The 22,128-nt window shown below is 38.5% G+C and overlaps 1 protein-coding gene across 2 annotated transcripts in view; it reads left to right on the forward strand.

Moving 5' to 3' along the window:
- Nucleotides 1-22,128, forward strand: part of PRKAR2A (protein kinase cAMP-dependent type II regulatory subunit alpha) — a 96,055-nt gene that overhangs the window by 32,751 nt on the left and 41,176 nt on the right. For both annotated transcript variants that reach the window (XM_040628850.1, XM_040628849.1), the window contains exon 2: nt 17,890-17,925. In XM_040628850.1, coding sequence (XP_040484784.1) covers nt 17,890-17,925 — 36 coding nt within the window. The remainder of the gene's footprint in view (nt 1-17,889; nt 17,926-22,128) is intronic.

A 22,128-nucleotide genomic window follows, 5' to 3' on the forward strand; every position in this document is an offset into this window, starting at 1 on the left:
AGCTCTTATATTTAGGTCATTGATCCATTTTGAGTTAATTTTTGTACGTGGAGTTAGGGTTCCAACTTCATTCTTTGCATGTGGATATTCTGTTTTAGCACTATTTGCTGAAGACACTATTCTTCCCATTGAATGTTGTTGGAACTGTTGCTGAAAATCAGTTGACCACAGATGTTTGAATTTATTTCTGGACTCTCAATTCTATTCTGTTGGTCTGTATGTCTCTCCTCAGGCTTATACTACACTGTTTTTGAACACTGTAGTTTTGTAGTAAGTTTCGAATCTGAGAAGTCTCACTTTGTTTTTCTTTTTTTTTTTAAGATTTATTTATTTTCAGGGGAGGGGCAGAGGGAGAGAGAGAACCTTTAAGCAGACTCAAGAGTGCGGAGTCCCACGTGGGGCTCAATCCCACAGCCCATGAGATCACGACGTGAGCTGAAACAGAGGGTCAGCCCTCAACCAACTGAGCCACCCAGGCGCCCCGGTTTTTCTTTTTCATATTGTTTTGGCCATTTGGAGCGTTTATAATTCCATGTGAATTTGAGAATCAGCTTTTCCATTTCTACAAAAGAGGCCATTGGAATTTTGATAGAGATTGTGTTAAATCTGTAGATCTCTTTAGAGAGTATTCCATCTTAACAATATTAAGTCTTCTAATTCATGAACATGGGATGTCTTCCATTTAGTTAGGTTTACTTTAATTTTTTTTTTTGGTTTCTATGTTGTATATTTCTATAATGTTGGAATTGCTTAAGTGAATCTGTATTTGTTTTGTTGGTAGAAAAAACAATAAAGATGATTTTTAAAAAATTTTAAATCCAGTATAGTTAACATATAGTGTTATATTAGCTTCAAGTGTATTTCTTTCAGTGATGTTTTGTGGTTTTCAGTGCATACATCTTCACTTCCTCTGTTAAATTTATTCCTAGGTATTTTATTCTTTTTGGTTCCATTTAAATGGAGTTGTTTTTCTTTTTTCTTTTCTTTCTTTCTTTTTTTTTTTTTTTAAAGTAAACTCTGTGCCCAATGTAGGGCTTAAACTGAGGACCCTGAGATGAAGAGGCACATGCTCTACCCACTGAGCCAGCCAGGCAGACACTTAACGATTGAGCCACCCAGGCGCCCTGAAAAGTTTTCAGTTTTGCACAATTGGGTATGATGTTAGCTGTGGACTTTTATAAATACTCCTTTCCATGTTAATGAAGTTTCTTTCATTCCTGTTTTTCTGACTCTTTTTTTTTTTATCATGGAAGACTGCTGTATTTTATTAAATGGTTTTTCTGCATTTATTAAGATGATCATGTGGTTTTTTTCTTCATTCTATTAATGTGGCATATTACATTGATATTCTTATGATGAACTACCCAGGCACTCCTGTGCTAAATCCTACTTGGTCATAGTGTATAATCTTTTTTTTTTTTTTTTTAAGATTTATTTGTTTATTTGAGAGAGAGAGCAAGCATGAGAGGAGGGAGGAGCAGCGGGAGAGGGAGAGACAGAATCTCAGGCCAGCTCCTTGCTAAGTGTGCGCCAGATGCGGGGCTTGTTCTCATGAGATCATGATCTGAGTTGAAACCAAGAGTCAGCCACTTATCTGACTGAGCCACCCAGGCACCCTAGTATATAATCTTTTTAATGTGCTGTTGGATTCAGTTGGGTCTGTTAGATTTTGGATGCTTTTTTTTTTTCATCTGTATTCATAGGGAATATTGATCTAAAGTTTTCTTGTGATATCTTTGTCTAGCTTTGGTATCAGGATAATGCTAGTATAATTATGTATTAGGAAATGTTGCCTTCTCTGCAATTTTTTGGAAGAGTTTCAGGAGAATTGGTGCATGTTGTAAGTGAATGAAAGCATGAAAAATAACTCAGAATTTTGTTTTTACTCATTAATGAGCTTGCATTCGAGTTCTTAATTTTTCTGGCATTTATCACTAAATTTTATCCCTGAATTTTGTGATTTAAGAAAAAATTTTTTTAATTTAAGTAATCTCTATATACAACATGGAGCTTGAACTCATAACCCCGAGATTAAGAGCCACATGTTCTGACTGAGCCAGCCAGGCGCCCCGAATTTTATGATCTTTTGTAGTCTCTGTGTAGGCATTTACTTCATATTCCTTACCTGTTTAAATAACTGCCTTGAACTTAGGCGATTTGCATTTCTAAAAACCTCAATTTTATTAATAATTTCATGTAATTTATTTTTGATTATTGCTTAATCAATTACATTTTTAATATTGATTCCTAACTAAATATTTAGGCCATGTTTCAGTATGTTAACAAAGGAACACAAATATAAAGTTATCATGAAATGAGCTCATTGTATATTCTTTTGAGAGGCTCACATATTTCAGCTAGGAAAAGAATGTATGAATTTTTAATACATAAGACACTAAGTTCTGATTCTCAATACTGTTTTCACTATTCACTAACAAAGAGCTGGTGGTTCATAGTTCTATTTTGTTTCATACTTTACGTTGAAAGAATATATTTCTTCTAGCAGTAATATATTTTCAATTTAGAAATTATACAGGAGCATAAAGAAAATGTAAATTTTCCCTGATTCTACCCCCCAAAGAAATCCTCATTAACATTTTGGTGGTTTTCTTTTTTATTTATGCACAGGTGAAAACGTGTATGTAAAAACTGACTTTGCATAGCATAGTCAGGCAGTTTTTGCACTGATTAACCTACATGAGCATTTTTTCCTTGTCATTAAATGGTTTCAAAAACATGATTTTTTTTTCAACTAACATCTTCTTTTATTAAGTTAGAAGTTTTGGGGGTTTTTAAATTTTGTTAGTTAACATGCAGTGCAATATTGGTTTCTGGAGTAGAATTCAGTGATTTCTTTCTTACGTACAACACCCAGTGCATATCATAACCAGTGCCCTCTTTAATACCCATCACCCATCTAGCCCATCCACCCCCACCTCTCTCCATCATCCTTCAGTTTGTTCTCTGTTGTTAAGAGTCACTTATGGTGGGGAGCCTGGGTGGCCCAGTCAGATGAGCATCCGACTCTTGGTTTCAGCTTAGGTCATGATCTCCAGGTTAGGAGATGGAGCCCTCTGTTGGGCTCCACACTCTGTGAGGAGTCTGCTTCCCCTCTCCCTCTGCCCCTCCTCCTTCTTGAGTGCTCTCTCTCTCTCTCTGAAATCTTAAAAAAAGAAGTCACTTATGGCTTGTTTCCCTCTCTCCTTTTTTTCCTTCCCCCTTCCCATATGTTCATCTGTTTCCTTTCTTAAATTCCACATATGAGTGAAATCATACCGTATTTATCTTTCTCTGACTGACTTATTTCACTTAACATAATGCACTCTAGCTCCATCTAGGTCATTGCAAGTGGCAAGATTTCATTCTTTTTGATGACTGAGTAATATTCCATCATATATGTGTGTGTATGTATACACACCACATCTTCTTTTTTTAAAGATTTTATTTATTTATTTGAGAGAGCGAGCGAGCAAGAGAGAGCATGAGCAGGGGCAGGGGAGAGGCAGAAGCAGGCTCCCCACTGAGCAGAGAGCCTGATGCGGGGCTTGATTCCAGGACTCTGAGATCATGACCCGAGAAGAAGGCAGACACCCAACTGACTGAGCCATCCAGGCACCCCTATACCACATCATTTTATCCATTCATCAGTGGATGGACATTTGGGCTCTCTTGGCTATTGTTGATAATGCTGCTATAAACATCAAGGTGCATGTATTCCTTTGAATCTGTATTTTTTATCCTTTGGGTAAATACCTAGTAGTGCAATTGCTGGGTTGTATGGTGGTTCTTTTTTTTTTTATTTTAAGATTTTATTTATTTATTTGAGAGAGAGTGAGAGAGCATGAGCGGGGGTGGAGGGAAGGGCAGAGGGAAAGGGAGAAGCAGGTTCCCCGCTGAGGGGGGGAGCCCGACACGGGGCTTGGTCCCAGGACCTCAGGATCACAACCTAAGCCAAAGGCAGATGCTTAACAAACTAAGCCACCAAGGCGCCCCAGGGTAGTTCTATTTTTAACTTTTTGAGGAACCTCCAAACTATTCTCCAGAGTGGCTGCACCAGTTTGCATTCCCACTAACAGTGCAAGAGGGTTCCCCTTTCTCCACATCTTTGCCAACACTTATTTCTTGTGTTGTTAATTTTAGCCATTCTGACAGGTGTGAGGTGGTATTTCATTGTGGTTTTGATTTGCATTTCCCTGATGATGAGTGGTGTTGAGCATCTTTTCATGTGTCTGTTAGCCCTCTGGATGTCGTCTTTGGAAAAGTGTCTATTCATGTTTTCTGCCCATTTCTTAACTGGATTGTTTGTTTTTTGGGTGTTGAGTTTGGTAAGTTATTTATAGATTTTGGATACTAACCCTTTATCAGATATGTTGTTTGGAGATATCTTCTTTCATTCTGTAGGTTGCCTTTTAGTTTTGTTGACTGTTTTCTTCACTCTGCAGAAGTTTTTTATCCTGATGAAGTCCCAATAGTTCATTTTTGCTTTTGTTTCTCTTGCCTCTGGCGACATGTCTAATAAGAAGTTGCTATGGCTGAGGTCAAAGAGGTTGCTGCCTGTGTTCTCCTCTAGGATTTTGATGGTTTCCTGTCTCACATTTAGGTCTTTCATCCATTTTAAATTTATTTTTGTGCATGGTGTAAGAAAGTGGTCCAGTTTCGTTCTTTTGCATGTTGCTGTCCAGTTCTCCCAACACCATTTGTTGAAGAGAATATCTTTTTTCCATTGGATATTCTTTCCTGCTTTGTCAAAGATTAGTTGACCCAAATCGTTGTGGGTCCATATTTTTTTTTAAAGATTTTATTTCTAAGTAATTACTACACCCAACGTGGGCTTGAACTCACAACCCTGAGATCGAGAGTCACATGCTGTATTGACTGAGCCAACCAGGCACCCCTCCAAAAACATGATTTTTGAAGGCTCTGTAATGGATCTGCTTAACCGTTCTCTTAGGAATAAACATATTTTCTAATTTTCCATATATCCATGTTTTCATTCAGAACTCATTTTTTTAACTTCTTTTGAAATAGTTTCAGATTTATAGAAAAATACAAATAGAACAGAGAATTCTCATACGCATTCCCCAAATGTTAACATTATACCACATTTGCTTTGTCATGTTCTTTTTCTCTGTTATGCACACACATTTTTTTTTTCTGAATTGTAATAGTAGGGCTGGGACTAGCATGAGGAGAATATGCCCATTTGCCTTGCGCACAAAATTTGAGTGGGTACCAAAAACCTCAGGAATCAAGATAGATGTTTTACTACAATATTGAAATAAAAATTAATGTAAAATAATGTATGATTACTATAAACATTTTAAAGACAGTCAGTAATTTCAGGCATGATGTCTTTTTTCCTTTTTTTTTTTTTTTTAAGATTTATCTACTTATTTTAGAGAGAGAGACAGAGAGAGGGGGCATGAGTGGGAGGGGCAGAGGGAGAGGGAGAGACTCCACGCTGAGTACCACCCTGAGATCACAACCTGAGCCAAAACCGAAAGTTAGATGCTTAACTGACTGTACCACCCAGGTGCCCCGATGCCCCTTTATTTCTAAATATTTCAGTGTGTTTCCTTTAAAAAAGGAGGGACGGTATTCTCTTACATAACCACAATACAATGATCAAAATATAGAAAATAACTTTGATGTAATTCTAGTACCTAATATCTAATCTACAGATGTTCAGTTTTTCTCAGGTGTCCTAGTAGTGTTCTTTATAACAAAACAACTTTTTCTGACTCAGGATCCTATCCAGGATCAAACGTTGAATTAGTTGTCTTGTCTCCTTAATGACATGACAACTTTGAACTAAACAATGACATCCTTTGAACTAAACAATTTTTATCCTTCATGACTTTAACACTTCTAAAGAGTGCTGACCATGTATTTTATAGAATGTCCTTTGATTTGGGTTTGTCTGTTATTTCTTCTTGATTAAATCCAGGTTATAAATCTTTAGTAAGACTACCACAGAAGTCGTGCTGTGTCCTTCGCAGTGTATTACATCAGAAGACACAAGGTGTCTTTTTTCCCACTACTGGTGGTGTCAGCTTTAATCATTTGGTTAAGGATGTATCTGACCAGGTTACCCCACTGTAAATTTATGATTATTTTCTAATTAGTTGATATCTTGTGGGGAGATACTTTGAGACTGTAAAGATACTATTTCTCTTCATACTTTTTAGTATCCATTGATGATTCTTGCCTTAAATAGTTATTTACTATGATGCTTGCGAAATGGTAATTTAAAAAATTTTCCATCACTCCTTTCTCATGTATTGGTCAGAATTTTACTCTAAGGAAGAGTTTTCTTTTCTTACTTATGTGTGTATTATGTTATTAATATATATCAGTATGGACTCATGGATTCGTTCTTCTGTGAGTTATAATCCAGTACTATCATTATTTTATCTTGTTAAATACAGGGTTTTGTTTTGTTTTGTCTTTTCTTGCTCAGGTCACAGTCTAATGTGTATCAGCTCCCCACACATTCAGAGACCCAGGCTCCTTAAACCCCTAGAGTAGCCCTTTTAACTGGAAGTCTGGGGAAATAATTAAGCCCTAATGCCAGAAGACATCTACTGCATGCAACAAGTTAATTTCTCTATGATTCTGAAGTGGTAACTAATTATATGCCGTCCTTGGGAGAACTGAGGAGTTAGTCTGGTCATTCACATCATTGTATTAAGGGCTTAATTCTCTCAGGAAACCCTGGTTGGGAAGGGCTTCTCTGGAGACTCAGTCTTCTTCTGACTTTTCTGCAACTGGTTGAAAGAGGAGGGAAGAGAACATAGAGGATCCCGTGGGAGGATTCTGTGAGGGGTCAAGCCAGAGTTGGCAACATCAATCGCCAATGTTCCATTAGCTGGAATGGTTCAGTGTTGTCCCTAACTGCCAGAGAGGCTAGGAAACAGTCTAGCTGTGTGTCCAGTAGGAAAAGAAAACAGGATTTGGTGAACTCAGAGCAATCTCTGATTTGCTTCCTTTACTCTGCTTCCTTACTCTACTTTGCTTTTCTTTCTATCACTTATTCCTGATGCCACATGTCTATTTCTTGTTTGTTTCTCCCACTAGAATGTAAATTTTTTTTTAAGATTTTATTTATTTATTCAACAGAGATAGAGACAGCCAGTGAGAGAGGGAACACAAGCAGGGGGAGTGGGAAAGGAAGAAGCAGGCTCATAGCGGAAGAGCCTGATGTGGGGCTCAATCCCCCAACGCCAGGATCACGCCCTGAGCTGAAGGCAGACGCCTAACCGCTGTGCCACCCAGGCGCCCCTAGAATGTAAATTTTATTTTATTTATTTATTTTTTAAATTTATTTATTTGACAGAGATAGAGACAGCCAGCGAGAGAGGGAACACAAGCAGAGGGAGTGGGAGAGGAAGAAGCAGGCTCACAGCGGAGGAGCCTGATGTGGGGCTCGATCCCATAATGCCGGGATCACGCCCTGAGCCGAAGGCAGACGCCTAACCGCTGTGCCACCCAGGCGCCCGTAGAATGTAAATTTTATTGATAAAAGAATCTGTTTTATTTTCTATCTCCTGATACAGTATCTAGCACGTAATAGGCAAAATCTTGAATTAATTACCTCAAACCCTACTGTATAATGTTCCAGCATTAGAGTGTTCTTGCCATCTTTAGTCTGACAAGACAGAAGGAAAGGATATCTTGAGAAGGCTCATATAATAGCAGAGGCAATGAGGTATTTACCCCTTCTTTGTTGATGTGAGAAACGTTGCAAGGCATTCTGGAAGTGATATTTAGCCTTTGGGTTGTAATTTGTTACTGAGTTTTGAAATCTATTTTTTTTTAAGATTTATTTATTTTATTTTAGAGAGTATGTGCATGAGTGAGGGGAGGGGCAGAGGGAGAGGGAGAGAATCTCAAGCCAACTCCTCGCTGAGGGCAGAGCCAGATGCAGGGCTTGATCTCACAACCCTGAGATCATGACCTGAGTGGAAATCAAGAGTTGGGCACTCAACCAACTGAGCCACCGAGGCACCCCTGAAATCGATTTAGAATGCAATGACTAGCATTATGTGTTTTTTTTTAATCAAATAGAATAGAGAATACTAGAGTTTATTGCATGTAATAAGGTTATATATTTTCAGTTATGATTGTATATGTATATGTATACTGGGTTGCAGTATCAAATGTGTTTAATTGTGGTAAAAAATACATAACATGTAATTTATTAAATATTTTTAAGTATACGGTTCCGTCGTGTTAAGTATATTCACATTGTTGTGAAACAGATCCCCAGAACTTTTTCATCTTGCAAATCTGAAACTCTGTACCCATTAAAAAATTCCCTTTTTCCCCTGCCTCCTGGTTCCTGGTAGCCACCATTCTCCTGTTACCATATATTAAATGTATTTTTTACTGTGCAAAATACATTTGAGAAATATTGGTCTAAGACATCAGCAAACACCGTCTACTCCAGCTCAACATCTGTGCGCCTATTGTATGTCAGGTCACTGGAGATTCCAAGATGAAGTAGACATGGCCTCTGCTTTTGAGACATTCCCATTCTACCTGGGGACAAAGACCAACAAAGCAAGTGCTGTTTGCCAAGCAGAGAAAGACAGGAATTGTAGGCCAGGTTACAAAGGCACAGAAACCTCAGAGTATAAAATCTGTAGCTTGGTGAGTCAGGAAGTGGCAGGCATTAAGATTAGGGAGGTGAAATAAAAGATTGTGAAAAGTCCTTGAAAGAAATACTTTGGACCTTGTTCAGAGTCAATGGCAAGTTATCAGAGATAACTTGGGGGAATGATGTGGTTAGTAGTCTGTATTTGGAAGATTGTCTGGAGCTGCATGGAAGGTACTGGTGTGCTCTCTGGGGGTATTTTTTAATTTTTAAGGAGATTTTATTTATTTATTTGACAGAGTGAGAAAGAGCACAAGTGGGGGAAGGGTGAGAGGGATAAGCAGACACCCCTCTGAGCGTGGAGCCTGATGTGGGGCTCGATCCTGGGACTCCTGGATCATGACCTGAGCTGAAGGCAGATGCTTAACCAACTAAGCCACCCAGGCACCCCGGCGGTATTTTTTTAAAGTTGAGGCTAGAGAAAGCATAGCGAGTGGACAAGAATTTCAAGAGCAGACTCAAGTCTTGGTGCCCAGTTGAATGTGTGTGGGGGTGGGGGAAGGGTGATGTGGTGAGGCAGAGGGAGGAGGTATAGACAGGCTTTAATGGTGATGGTGACAGGGAGACCTAGTACAGATTTGGTCTCAGACATTCAAGTGTAAACCTCCAAAGGCAATGAGAAATAGAAGTTTGGAGCTCAGGAACAACGTAGGAATATAGAAATGGATTTGATATGTGTGTGGATTGGAGTAGTAGCAGCAGCAGCAGCAGCAGGAGCGGGAGACGGAGACTGCTACAGAGGTTGTGCAGAGAAGATGGACCAAGAAGGAAGCCTGGGGCTTTTCAACAAGAAGGGCAACAGTGACAGAGTGCCAGTGAAACCAGAAAGGTAGGAGGAGAAATGAACAACATTTTGGCCAAGCCAACAGAAAGGGCAATTCAAAGAAAGCAGGGCTAGTCAACCATGTCAGGTGTATGGGAAGTCAGATAGAATGCGGAAGGGGCAGAGGGTGATGATGGTGAACTGTCAGCCTCTTGGTGAGTGAGGACCATGGCCCAACTGCATTGGTACTGAGTTCCACTCAGGAGAAAGCTTTGTTTATCATCTAGTGTATGGCTCTACATGCTTTACCAAACAAATTGCCTGGGGTATTAAGATAATTTATTTCTGAATTTGCAAACCTTAAAAGCTTAGAAACGTGTTAATTTTGTATCTTTTATGAAGTTAAAGTCTCACTATGGAAAGAGTTACCATCTTTTTCATGTTACCTAGTTTCTGTAGGTGGTCAGCATTGATACTTTTTAGATCTCTCCTCACCCCACTGCATGGGAAAGGCCAATTTCAGATTAAAGAATTTACCTGAATTGGATGTGTTTTGATTTAGAAACTTCTGAAGAATGTACAGTTTTCACAGATCACACAATGAAGAAAGTAAAGATGTCCCAACTTTTCCTGCTTTGGACTCTGCTTCCTTTGGAGTTGGCTTCTTTTAGTTTAGATCGTTAAATGTGTTGTAGTTTTACTCCCTAGAAGAAAGGTGAAATCAACCGCAAAAGTGGTAAAGAGAGAGAGAGCATGAGCAGAGAGGCAGAGGCAGAAGCAGACTCTCTGCTGAGCAGGGAGCCCAACACAAGTTGGGGCCGATCCCAGGATCCTGAGATCATGACCTGAGCCAAAGGCAGACACTTAACCGACTGAGCCACCCAGGCGCCCCTGAATTGCATACTCTACATGGTAAACAGTATGGTGTCTGAATTCTATCACAATAAAGCTATTAATTTAAGAAAAAGATGTTACTTTTAAAAAGTGGTCTGTTTTCCTTTTTGTCTCCAGCAATTGCAGACTCAGCGCCCCTGAGAGTTTAAGCTATGGCCAAGTATGATTATTTTTCTTTTTTTCTTTTTTAAAAAAGAAAGTATAATTGACACACAATGTTATATTTGTTTCAAGTGTACAACATAGTAATTGGACAGTTCTATACACTGCTCATTGCTCACCACACTAAGTGTAGTCACCATATAGTATTATTACAGTTTTATTGACTGTATTCCCTATGCTGTACTTTTCATCCCCATGACTTATTTATTTTATAATTGGAAGTCTGTACCTCTTAATCTCCTTTGCCTATTTGGCCTGTACTTCTCTTTTCCTTTATATTGACTCACTCTTTGTACTTAAATGAATTTATTTTAAAATAGGAAAAAAAACAGTTTTAAAAATAACTTTTTAAAAAAGATTTATTTGAGAGAGACATCCAGGCGAGAAAGAGAGCATGAGTGGGGGGAGGGGCAGAGGGAGAGGGAGAAACAGAGTCCCTGCTGAGCAGGGAGCCTGACTTGGGGCTCCATCCCAGGACCCCAGGATCATGACCTGAACCAAAGGCAGACACTTAACCAGCTGAGCCACCTGGGCGCCCCTAAAAAGAACTGTTAATGCTGATCTTAGAAAAGTACTCAATTTTGAACCTGGTTCAACAGATTTTGCTTAGTGAAAGTACTAATATTTGATAAACTGAGCTAGTTCTAAGAAATTATTCAATCAGGACTCCAGATGCAAATTTCTAGTGGTGGCTTTTAACTTCATTTAAAGAGACATTTTAGACATTTCAAGAAAGAAGGTGCTTTCACAAAGTTGCATGGATGTGAGTGTTACCCAGTTACCCTGCTAGCACCCCCTCGGTGGTTCTTGATGTTAACCTCTATCTACAGCTACCTGTGTGGCTGGCTGAGAGCATGGGCTATGAAGCTAAAGCTGCCTGCCACCGAACCTGGTTCCACCTTTGTTAGTAGAGTGAGTTATTTAACCTTGTCTTTGATTCTTTTTCTGTTAAGTATTACCTCATAAGGTTTGTGTGAGAATTAAGTGACTTGATACCCATAAAGTATTTAGGCCAGATCCTGGCACATAAATGTTAGATGTTTTATTCCATGTCCACAATTTCCAGCATTCTTTGTCATCTTGATAGGCTAAATTTGCTTTGGTTTCTGTATTGTTTAGGATTAGGTTTGTGAGTGACAGAAAATCTAAAATAATAGCACTTAAATGAAGCCTGAAGTATAGCAGCCCAGGGTCAGTAGGACAGGGAGCTTCAGGAAGTTGTCAGGGAGCCAGATTATCCTATCTTGCTACTCTGCAAGCCTATTCCTACTCTTTTTTAGAGTTAAAAGTCAAAAGAGGGGCGCCTGGGTGGCTCAGTCAGTTGAGCATCTGCCTTCAGGTCACGTCATGATTCTGGAGTCCTGGGATCGAGCCCCACATCGGCTCCCTGCTCAGTGGGGAGCCTGCTTCTCCCTCTCCTCCCTCTGCAGCTCCCCCTGCTTGTACTCGCTCTCTCTCTCTCTGTCAAATAAATAAGTCTTTTTTTTTAAAGTCAAAAAATAGAAAGAGGATCAGTAATGTAATTGTTATTTGGAAATTTGAAGTAAATCTCAGGAGAAATAGCTGAAAGAATTGATGTGGTTGCCTCTGGGGAGCAGGAATTGGGAATAGAGAGATGGATTGAAGGACGACTGTGTTTTGCTGATACTGTTTTCTTAGTTATAGTTTTATAGTACTATTTGGCTTTTTAAAATTTGTGATATGTAATAGTTTGATCAAAGACAAAATTGTTAGAAAATCAGGATTATGTCATACTGTGCCTGTGCAACTTTTTTCACATAACAGTGTATCTTGAAAATCTCCCTGTCAGTTCACATTGGTGTGTTGCATCCATTTTAATGACTACCTAGAGGTTTGTAGTCTACCCAAACCAATGTTTCCTTCATTTCTTCTTTAGACAATTTTCCTTTCATTTCCTTTCCTCTTCTTTCCTTTCTCCTTTCCTTTCCTTTCCTTTCCTTTCCTTTCCTTTCCTTTCCTTTCCTTTCCTTTCCTTTCTTTTCCTTTCCCAGCTGTTATATACAATACTGTGGTGATTGTGTTATATATATTCCTAACTGTTGCTTGGTTAAAGGGTGTTCACATTTAAAATTTTGACAGAAACTGCCAAATTGTCTTCCAGAATTTTAAGATCACTCTGATAACTGGGGAATAGATTTCACGACCCTGTGGAGTAGGACTGGTAGTTGGAGGACACATTGGAGGCTGTTGTGGGTCATCAGGCAAGAAATGATGTACTTCAGGCTAGGATAACAGTGGAGTTGGAGAAAGACTGATGTAAGAAATAAAGTGGGAGGGAAAACAGATGGAGTTGTTGTGTGAGTAATAAAAGAAAGAAAAAAGTCAGTGATGATTCAGGTGGACCACTGACATCAATTAGTGTTACCACATGAGATGGGGGGGGGCGCCTGGGTGGCTCAGTCGTTAAGCGTCTGCCTTCGGCTCAGGGCGTGATCCCGGCGTTCCCAGATCGAGCCCCACATCAGGCTCCTCTGCTGCAGGCCTGCTTCTTCCTCTCCTACTCCCCCTGCTTATGTTCCCCCTCTCACTGGCTGTCTCTATCTCTGTCAAATAAATAAATAAAATCTTAAAAAACAAAACAAAACAGAGTAATCACATGAGATGAACCTTACTTGTCATGGCCAGACCAGATGACTTCATAGATACTTTACAACTCTGACATTTTATGATTTTGGGATCTATGACAGCACCCTTATTTATAGGTTGAATGATATCTTTCTGCTCCTCCCCAGCTGGAAGAGAAAGAAAATGCATACAAATAACCAGCTTATTACTTCTGAATATTGCCCTGCCATAGGATAGCTTCCAAAATGGCCCTTGCTCACCTCTTCACCCTCATCTCTGTGCTCTTGTCTCGCATTGCTCATGCCATACATAACCCTTTCGTTTCCTGAAACCACACGTTTACTCAACTCCCAGCCCAACCATGCTGCTAACATCCTACCCGCTCAGCTCTTTAAGTTCAGTGTGCCTCCTGTTTGCCTTTCCAACAGTTGTAGAATGTTGTGTCCTCCTGAATTTTGCCTTGCCTTAGTTATGCTTGGATTATGATGTCCAGGTTTTTATTCCATGTCCTGTTACATTCATAATGAAGATTCTACTATCTTACTGATCACATGTTTGAACTTAAAGTAGAGACTTTTGGGGTGCCTGGGTGGCGCAGTTGGTTGAGCCACTGGCTTTTGGTCTCAGCTCAGATCCTGACCTCAGGGTCGTGAGATCAAGCCTCATGTTGGGTTCTGCACTCAGCACAGAGTCTGCTTCAGATTCTCTCTCCCTCTGTCCTTCCTGCTTCTGCTCTCTCTCTCTCTCTCAAACAAATAAGTAAATCTTTAAAAAATAATAAAATGGGAGAGACTTTTGGAAATGTTTTTGATTTCTCCAGCATGATCTTAATGTTATTCACCACATAAAATATCCTACCTGTTCCAAGAGAACATAATTTTCAGGGCACATCAGCATTTAGGAATTCCTTTCATCAGGAATCATGAATTTTAGTTTCCACTGAGAAGGCATTAATGTTTTTGAGGCACATGTTTTCAGACCAGGTTACATTTTAAGTCTTCTTATCCCATCAGTATTTGTTTATAATGAAAATCGGAGAACATTTGAGGCAGTGTTTTCTGTTGGAAGATTTTCTTATACCTATGCTAGTTGAATATTTTGTCTGATCCATATAAAGTCTGATGTGATCTGTTTTTTTTTTTAAGATTTTATTTATTTATTTGACAGAGAGAGACAGCCAGCGAGAGAGGGAACACAAGCAGGGGGGGTGGGAGAGGAAGAAGCAGGCTCCCACCGGAAGAGCCTGATGTGGGGCTCGATCCCATAACTCCAGGATCATGCCCCGAGCCGAAGGCAGACGCTTAATGACTGAGCCATCCAGGCGCCCCTGATGTGATCTGTTTTGAGCTCTCTATAAACAGTGGTGAAATTAGAATAAGGTGGTCTCTTTGCTATAATTGCGGATAGCATTCTCTGGATGCCTTGTCAATGTATCTTGCTCTAACAGCAGCTGTTTCTTCTGGCCCCGTAAAACCTTAGAAGACATGTACTAATTTAAAATTAAATTGCACACAAGTTTAACAGGTGGCATGTTCATCCTTTCATTCATTCAAGCTAAAGACCTTAAGACCCTTGTTTTCGATTATGTTTTCCAGTGCAAGTCAAGTTTTTTTACACGTTTGAACTCTTTTCATAGAAATAGAGAATGCTTCAGAAATTTAAAAAACATTTTGTCTTTTTTGCATGATATATGAAAATAGTGATTTTAAGTTTGCATTTATTTGTTTGTTTGTTTGTTTATCTATCGGGGTGGGGGGAGAGAGTGCGCACAAGCAGGGGGAGCAGCAGGCGGAAGGAGAAGCAGGCTCCCCACTGAGCAAGGAGCCCAATGCGGGACTCGATCCCAGGACCCCAGAATCATGACCTGAGCCGAAGGCAGACACTTCACCAACTGAGCCACCCAGGTGTCCTGATATTCTTATTTTGAACCACCCTTGGACTCCTGGGATAAATCCCACTTGGTCATGGTGTATAATCACTTTAATATGTTGCCAGGTTTTGTGTGCTAGTATATTTTTGAGGATTTTTGTGTCTATATTCATAATGAATATTTTCTTTACTTGAAGTGTCTTTGTCTAGCTTTGGTGTCAGGGTAATGCTGGCCTCATAAAATGAGTTAGAAGTGTTCTCTTATCTTTGATTTTTTGGATGAGTATGGGAAGGATTGGTGTTAATTCTTTAGATGTTTAGTAGAATTTACAATGAAAACGTCTGATCCTGGGCTTTTCTTTGTTAAGAGATTTTTGATTACCAGTTTCATCCCTCTATTTGTTATAAATTGTTGAGATTTTTCTTTCTTCTTGAGTAAGTTTCAGAAGTTTGTGTATTTCCAGGAATTTGTCTATTTCATGTTTCATCTAGGTTATCCAATTTGTTGACATACTGTTTTTCATAGTATTCTCTTATAATCCTTTTTATTTCTGTGTATTCCATTGTAATGTCCCCACTTTAATTTTAGTAATTCGAATCTTCTTTTTTCTTAGTCAGTCTAGCTAACAGTTTGCTGATTTTCTTGATCTTTTCTAAGAACCAACTTTTCGTTTCAGTGATTTTTTTTTCTATGCTCTATTTTATAATTTCTCTCCACTCTGAATTTCCTTATTTCTTCTGCTTTAGGATTTAGTTTGTCCTTTTTTTCTACTTCCTTAAAGTGTACAATTAGCTTATTAATTTGAGACTTTTTTTCTTTTTAAATCTAGACATTTATAGCTATAAACTTCCCTCTAGCACTACTTTCCGTCCATCCCATAAGTTTTGGTATATTGTGTTTTTGTTTTCATTCATCTCAAGATATTTTCTAATTTCCCTTTGATTTGCATCTATACATTTGAATCAATATAATTGTAGTAAGTTGTTGGTAATGATGTTTTACAGTGATTTTTTTTCAGCATTTTTAGATTTTATATACCCAGACAGGGTACCTTGCATCATAGTTTTTAAAATTTCAATGTGTTATTTTTTTCTTAGAAGTTCCAAATTTTTAAAAAGTCTTCCTGTTTTGTTTTGTTTTGGTTGTATCTTATTCCTTTATTTATGGTTTTGATTCCTGTTTTTATGTCTTTATTTTAAACATTCTGTTCTCATTTTATAATAGTTCTTAATCTTAATATCTAACCCTTTGTTTGAGATATGCCCTGATAGCACCCATGCTAAATTGTTTCATTGTATGTTTGATAGTTTTAAGTTGTATACTAATGTTTAGTGGGATTTTTATTATGGAAATGTCATGAGGCCTGGGTTGTGGGTGTAAGTTGGTGTACATTTCATCTGTCTACCTGAGTGACAGGAACATGTGTTTTAAATAATCAAAGGAAACTCCTACATCCCTCAAGCTAGAATGCAAGCTTCCTAAACTAGGAGTCTTTGTTTTATTTACCAGTGTCTTCCAAATCGTGTACTACAGTGCATGCCATTTACTAGGCACCCTACCTGTATTTGTTGATTGCATTTGTCGTCTTCGTTTGCTGGTGGGTGGATTAATTTTGACAGATCCATAGTTTTTTGGTTTTGTTTTTTTGTTTTTGGTTTTTTTTTTTGGCAGAGCCACAGTTTCATTGAAGAAGTAGGAAGGGACTATTCTGTCAATAATGGCTGGAGTTCTCTTTTGAATTTTCACCTCTTTGTTGCTAACATGACTTTTACCCCATGCTGTGAAAAAAGATAATTCTAGTCCTGTTATGGTGAATGAGCATTTGTCTCCGTCCTGGGTCTGTTTTATTTCAGAGGCCTCACATTAGTTGAGTTTGGCTCTCTAAGCCATCTTCAGTTTGTTTTTCACTAATCTTCAAGTTTATCTTTTTATGGTGGGTGAGAAGGCATATTTTACATATTTTTTTAAATAAAAATAATCAGATTAAGCTCTGAAGGTTAAAACCCACTCGGGGTGCCTGGCTGGTTCAGTCGGTGGAACACATGACTCTTGATCTCAGAGTCATGAGTTCAAAACCCACATTGGGTGGAGTTTAGTTAAAAAAATAAATAAAATCTTTAAAAAAACATTGTATTCATGATATAGTTTAGTAATGAGAATTTAGATAATCGTCAAATATAAGGAATGATAGGTGAAAAGTAGAAGAGATTAGCAAAGGGAAAATGTATGTGATTTTTTTTCAACCTAAAGACATTTTTCTGATTAATACACTGAGTGTGGATGTACTGAAGGAGAATATAACTTAATGGTTAATTTCTTTTTCATTTTAGTGTAATGCTTATTAAAGTATTTTAAAATGAAATTTAAATGCTGTTATCCAGCAGGTTTTGGGATTATCTTTGAAAAATATTAAAGAAGAAAATTAACTATTTAATATCATAACATTACCAATAAATTTAGTAGATGTCTTATTCATTTGATATGATACAAATTAGGTGGAACATGAATGTAAACAGAAATAAAATTGCCACCTTCAGTACATTAAAGTTATAAAGAGCTTGTTTTCAAAGACGTAAGTTCTTCCTTATATTGCCTTGTGTGATCATGTTTAACTACTGTCTGTGGTTGATTATAGAAGAGTATGAATTGCTCCAACATTTGGTATTAAGGTGCTTTTAGTTCTGTTGTTAAAAATGGGGTCATGTGGGGTGCCTGGGTGGCGCAGTCGTTAAGCGTCTGCCTTTGGCTCAGGGCGTGATCCTGGCGTTATGGGATCGAGCCCCACATCAGGCTCCTCCACTAGGAGCCTGCTTCTTCCTCTCCCACTCCCCCTGCTTGTGTTCCCTCTCTCACTAGCTGTCTCTCTCTGTCAAATAAATAGATAAAATCTTAAAAAAAAAAAAAAAAGGGTCATGTGCCATAATGATGACTAAATGTTGCTTCTTCTTTGTTTTATAGTTCCAATTCCTGGCAGATTTGATCGGCGAGTATCAGGTATGTATTCTCTTTCATAACATACTGCTAAAATGCTGTTTCAAGATGGGATTATTTTAAATAAAAATAAACTGATCTTTTAAATAAAAAGGTAAGTTAGTAGCATTATAGAAAATTATAAAACTTACCTGTAATTCCTTCATTCTGTTTCATTTTGAGTTCTGAGAATATATGTACATATTTGTCTCATTAATGTCATTAAAATTTTTTCTTGTTCATAATTATGGCTTCTAAAAGCTGCCTTTTTTTCAGCACTTCATACATCACCCAGTGCTCATCACAAGTATACTCCTTAATCCCCATCACTTGTTTAACCCATCCCCCACCCACCTCCCCTCTCGTAACCATCATCTTCTCTGTAGTTAAGAGTCTGTTTCTTGGTTTGCCTCTCTCTTTTCCCCCCCTTTGCTCATTTGTTTCTTAAATTCCACATATGAGTGAGATCATGTGGTATTTGTCTTTTCTCTGACTGACTTATTTCACTTAGCATTATATTCTCTAGCTCCATCCATATAATTGCAAATGTCAAGATTTCGTTCTTTTTTATGACTAATATTCCATTACCCCCCCCCACATTTTCTTTATCCATTCATTAGTTGATGGACACTTGGGCTTTTTCCATGATTTGGTTATTGTAGATAATACTGCTATAAATATCAGAGTGTATGTATCGCTTTGAATTAGTATTCTTGTATTTTTTGGATAAATACCTAGTAGTGTGATTGCTGGGTCATAGGGTAGTTCTATTTTTAACTTTTTGAGGAACGTCCATACTGTTTTCCAGAGTGGCTGCACCAGTCTGCATTCGCACCAACAGTGCAAAAGGGTTCCTCTTTCTCTGCATCCTCGCCAGCACCTGCTGTTTCTTGTGTTGTTGATTGTAGCCATTCTGACAGGTGTGAGGTGGTATCTCATTGTGGTTTTGATTTGCATTTCCCTGATGACGAGTGATGCTGAGCATCTTTTCATGTGTCTGTTGGCCATCTGGATGTCTTCTTTGGAAAAATGGCTATTCATAAAAACTGCTTTTCATATTATTAGTATTTCTGGTATTCTAAAATATGCTGTGTTAACTACTTGCATACATTGTTGACCCACTAAAACTATTCCCTCAATTATGGTGCTGGGTAGCATTCTCTGGTCAGAGACTGAGCATTGCCTGCGTTTTTTCCTGTGTATTGCTTTCCAGAGTCAGTCTACACAATAGGCTGCAGGGAGAAAGACACCCTACAAAGGCTTCTCTTCCACCACCATCTCACTGACATAGACGGTTCCTACTACTTTAATTTAGATCTAAAATAGTGCTTCAGATTGTTTTATTTGGTACTCCTTTGATTACTAACAAAAATGAATGTTTTCCAAATATGAAAAATCTATTTTTATTTTCCTATATGGGACTAATTTGGTAATATTTTTCTCTATTATGATCCAGATTATTTCTTTAATAAGTTTAAGTAAATTTCTATCATGATTTTTAAACTTTTGAAATTTTTAAAAAAGATTTATTTATTTGAGAGAAAGAGAGAGAACATGAGCAGGGGGAGGGTCAGAGGGAGAAGGGAGAGAATCCCAAGCAGACTATGGTGAGTACGGAGCCAGATGGAGGGCTTGATCTCATGACCCTGAGATCAGGACCTGAGCTGAAACCAAGAGTCAGATGTTCAACTGACTGAGCCACCCAAGTGCCCCACCTTTTGAAATTTTTAATGAAAAATTTTCCTGGTTCATTGTGCTACTTAGTTGAATTTTGTTATTTTTTTTATTGACTCAAAAATTTTAATATGTGACTGGTTCCGTGAACACTACCTGGCACATAGCAAGCACTCACTAAATATTTATTGAATATATATATATATGTATATGTATATATATATATATATCCATATATATATACATATATATATACATATATATATATATTCTTTTTTTTAATCATTGCTCTTAAACTGAGAAGGTCCCCCTTTTTTTTTAATAAAGCTGATAAGTATATTTTCTGGAAGTTTCCTTACAATTAAAATGTTTGACTTTTGGATACATCTAGAGTTTATTTGACTGTACAGTGGGGACGTTAATGTGTTTCAAAATTGCTATGGGAGCTATATGTATCACATCATTCTTTCATATCCCCTCATTCTGGGACGGTTTCTTGATTTTAAATTGTCACATGACCTAATATGTAGTGAGACTAGGAATCCCTTTTCTATCCCTCTGTCCTTTTCTTTGAGAAAATCTGCTCATTTATGTCTCAGAAAGCCTTTGGTAAGGTTGTACACCAAAGTCTGTTGGAAGGAGATGGAAAAAAATGTCCTTATGTGTAGAGAGACATTACAGAGCAGAAATAGAGTGGGGATTAAGGTTGGTACGAGATCCCTGAGCTATTATCTTCCATTTTTGTTCGTCCTTGCCCTATACCCCCCTTTCCCCAAATGATTAGTAATATCCCTTGACATCTGTAGGACAGATCTGGGAGATGGAGAGTACAGTGACATCCTGTCCAGAGGTCACGCATAGTGTTCACGAATTGCTGCTTGAGCTTCTGTCAGTGTTGTTCAGGCCTTGAACTCTGTGGAGAGCTCAGACAAGTACATGGTATTATCCCTCCTCCTCAGATTTTACAGTCTTATTGAAGATTTAAAACTTTTTAATATTATTCAAATGTTAAGTTAAAATAAAAGCTTCTTTAAAGAATCCAAAATGATTATGCAGGAGAGAAAATGGCCTGTAGGAACAGCTTATGTTTTTTTAATCGAGACTATGTGCTAGGTGCACAATTTTAAGGTCTCTCTAAATGCCTCCCTTGTGTCATTGAACATAATCCTCACATTAACCCTATGAAGTACATGCCATCATTATCCCCACTGTATAGATGCAGAAACTGAGGACAAAGCGGAAGTCAAGTCACTTGGAACAGTCAAGGCAATAATGTGCCCAAAGGTAGCGTATGTCCTAAGTACTACCCTTCCTATCTCTAAGGACCCTTTCTTATTACCCTCTGGACCTCTTGGTCAGTTTTCATATAAATCCCCTAAATTCTCAGCCTGTACACTCTTCCCTCTCCAGCCTTTCATCTTCTGGATCTAGCTGAAGCTTGGCTTACCCTGCAGGCTTCTCAAATGGTGATTCTTCTTTTCCACCTTTCTTGTAACATGGACAGGAGACGGGTAAATGTTTCTATACTCCTTAGTGCTTCCAGACTATTCTCTCTCCCTCCTCCCTACAACCCTCACCTTCAAACCTCACATCATTATATTCTGTCAGCCACTTTCCCTCCTTGTTTTAGTTATCTAATAATCCAAGGGCTGTATTCTTATTTCCATATAGATGATTCTTTCAATGTCTTGCACTTCCATTCCTTGACCTCTTGTCTTCCACCCTACTTCAGCCACTCACCCCCAAGGTCATACTCTGGAATGACAAGCATTACACCTCTTTTTTTTTTTTTTTTTTTTAGGAGTGGGGCAGAGTGGGGGAGAGAGAGAATCTTAAGCTGACACAGGGCTTGATCTCATGACTCCAAGATCATGACCTGAGCTGAAATCAAGAGTCAGATGCTTAACCACTTGAGCCACCCAGGCACCCCAAGCATTACATTTCTTCATACTCAAACAGTGATCCTAATCTCCCACCACCTGCTGTCGCCTGGGCTCTTTTGCTGTCCCGCTCCAACCCTGACAACTTGATTTTCCTTTTTGTTCCTCACTTCATCTGTTACTAACCTTAAATTCCTTGATCAGCGATTATAACCATTCTGTGGCTCATACCCTCAATTTCCTTTTTCCTTTTTACTTGCTTGGCTAAACTATATTCTGTTTAAGGCCAGCTGTCCACTTAATTCTGCCTCTGCACCACAGCAGTACTTGATTGAAGGAAAATACACAGCCCTGTTGACTGATCTTACTTTCAGTACGTGATCGTTCACTACTAGTAGGCTCTGGATGCCAGCAGTCACACTGTGTCTCCGTTCTTCTTTCAGTCTCCTGTTCTCCCAGACAAGCCTTCATACCTTCTTTTCTCCCAAAACCTGCACCTCCTCCTTAGTCCTCATCCCTGGCAGATGATTTTGTTCTTAATTAAGAAAATAGAAGCAACAGATGATAGTTTCCATAGACTCCCACCACCACATCTATCCTTCCTTACCTGCCTATAAGTCCAGTGTCTACCTGTACACTAGTTCATCCCTTCATCCTTCCTGCAGTTACCTCC

The sequence above is a fragment of the Ursus maritimus genome, unplaced genomic scaffold (assembly GCF_017311325.1).
Source record: "Ursus maritimus isolate PB19 unplaced genomic scaffold, ASM1731132v1 scaffold_14, whole genome shotgun sequence".
NCBI lineage: Eukaryota > Metazoa > Chordata > Mammalia > Carnivora > Ursidae > Ursus > Ursus maritimus.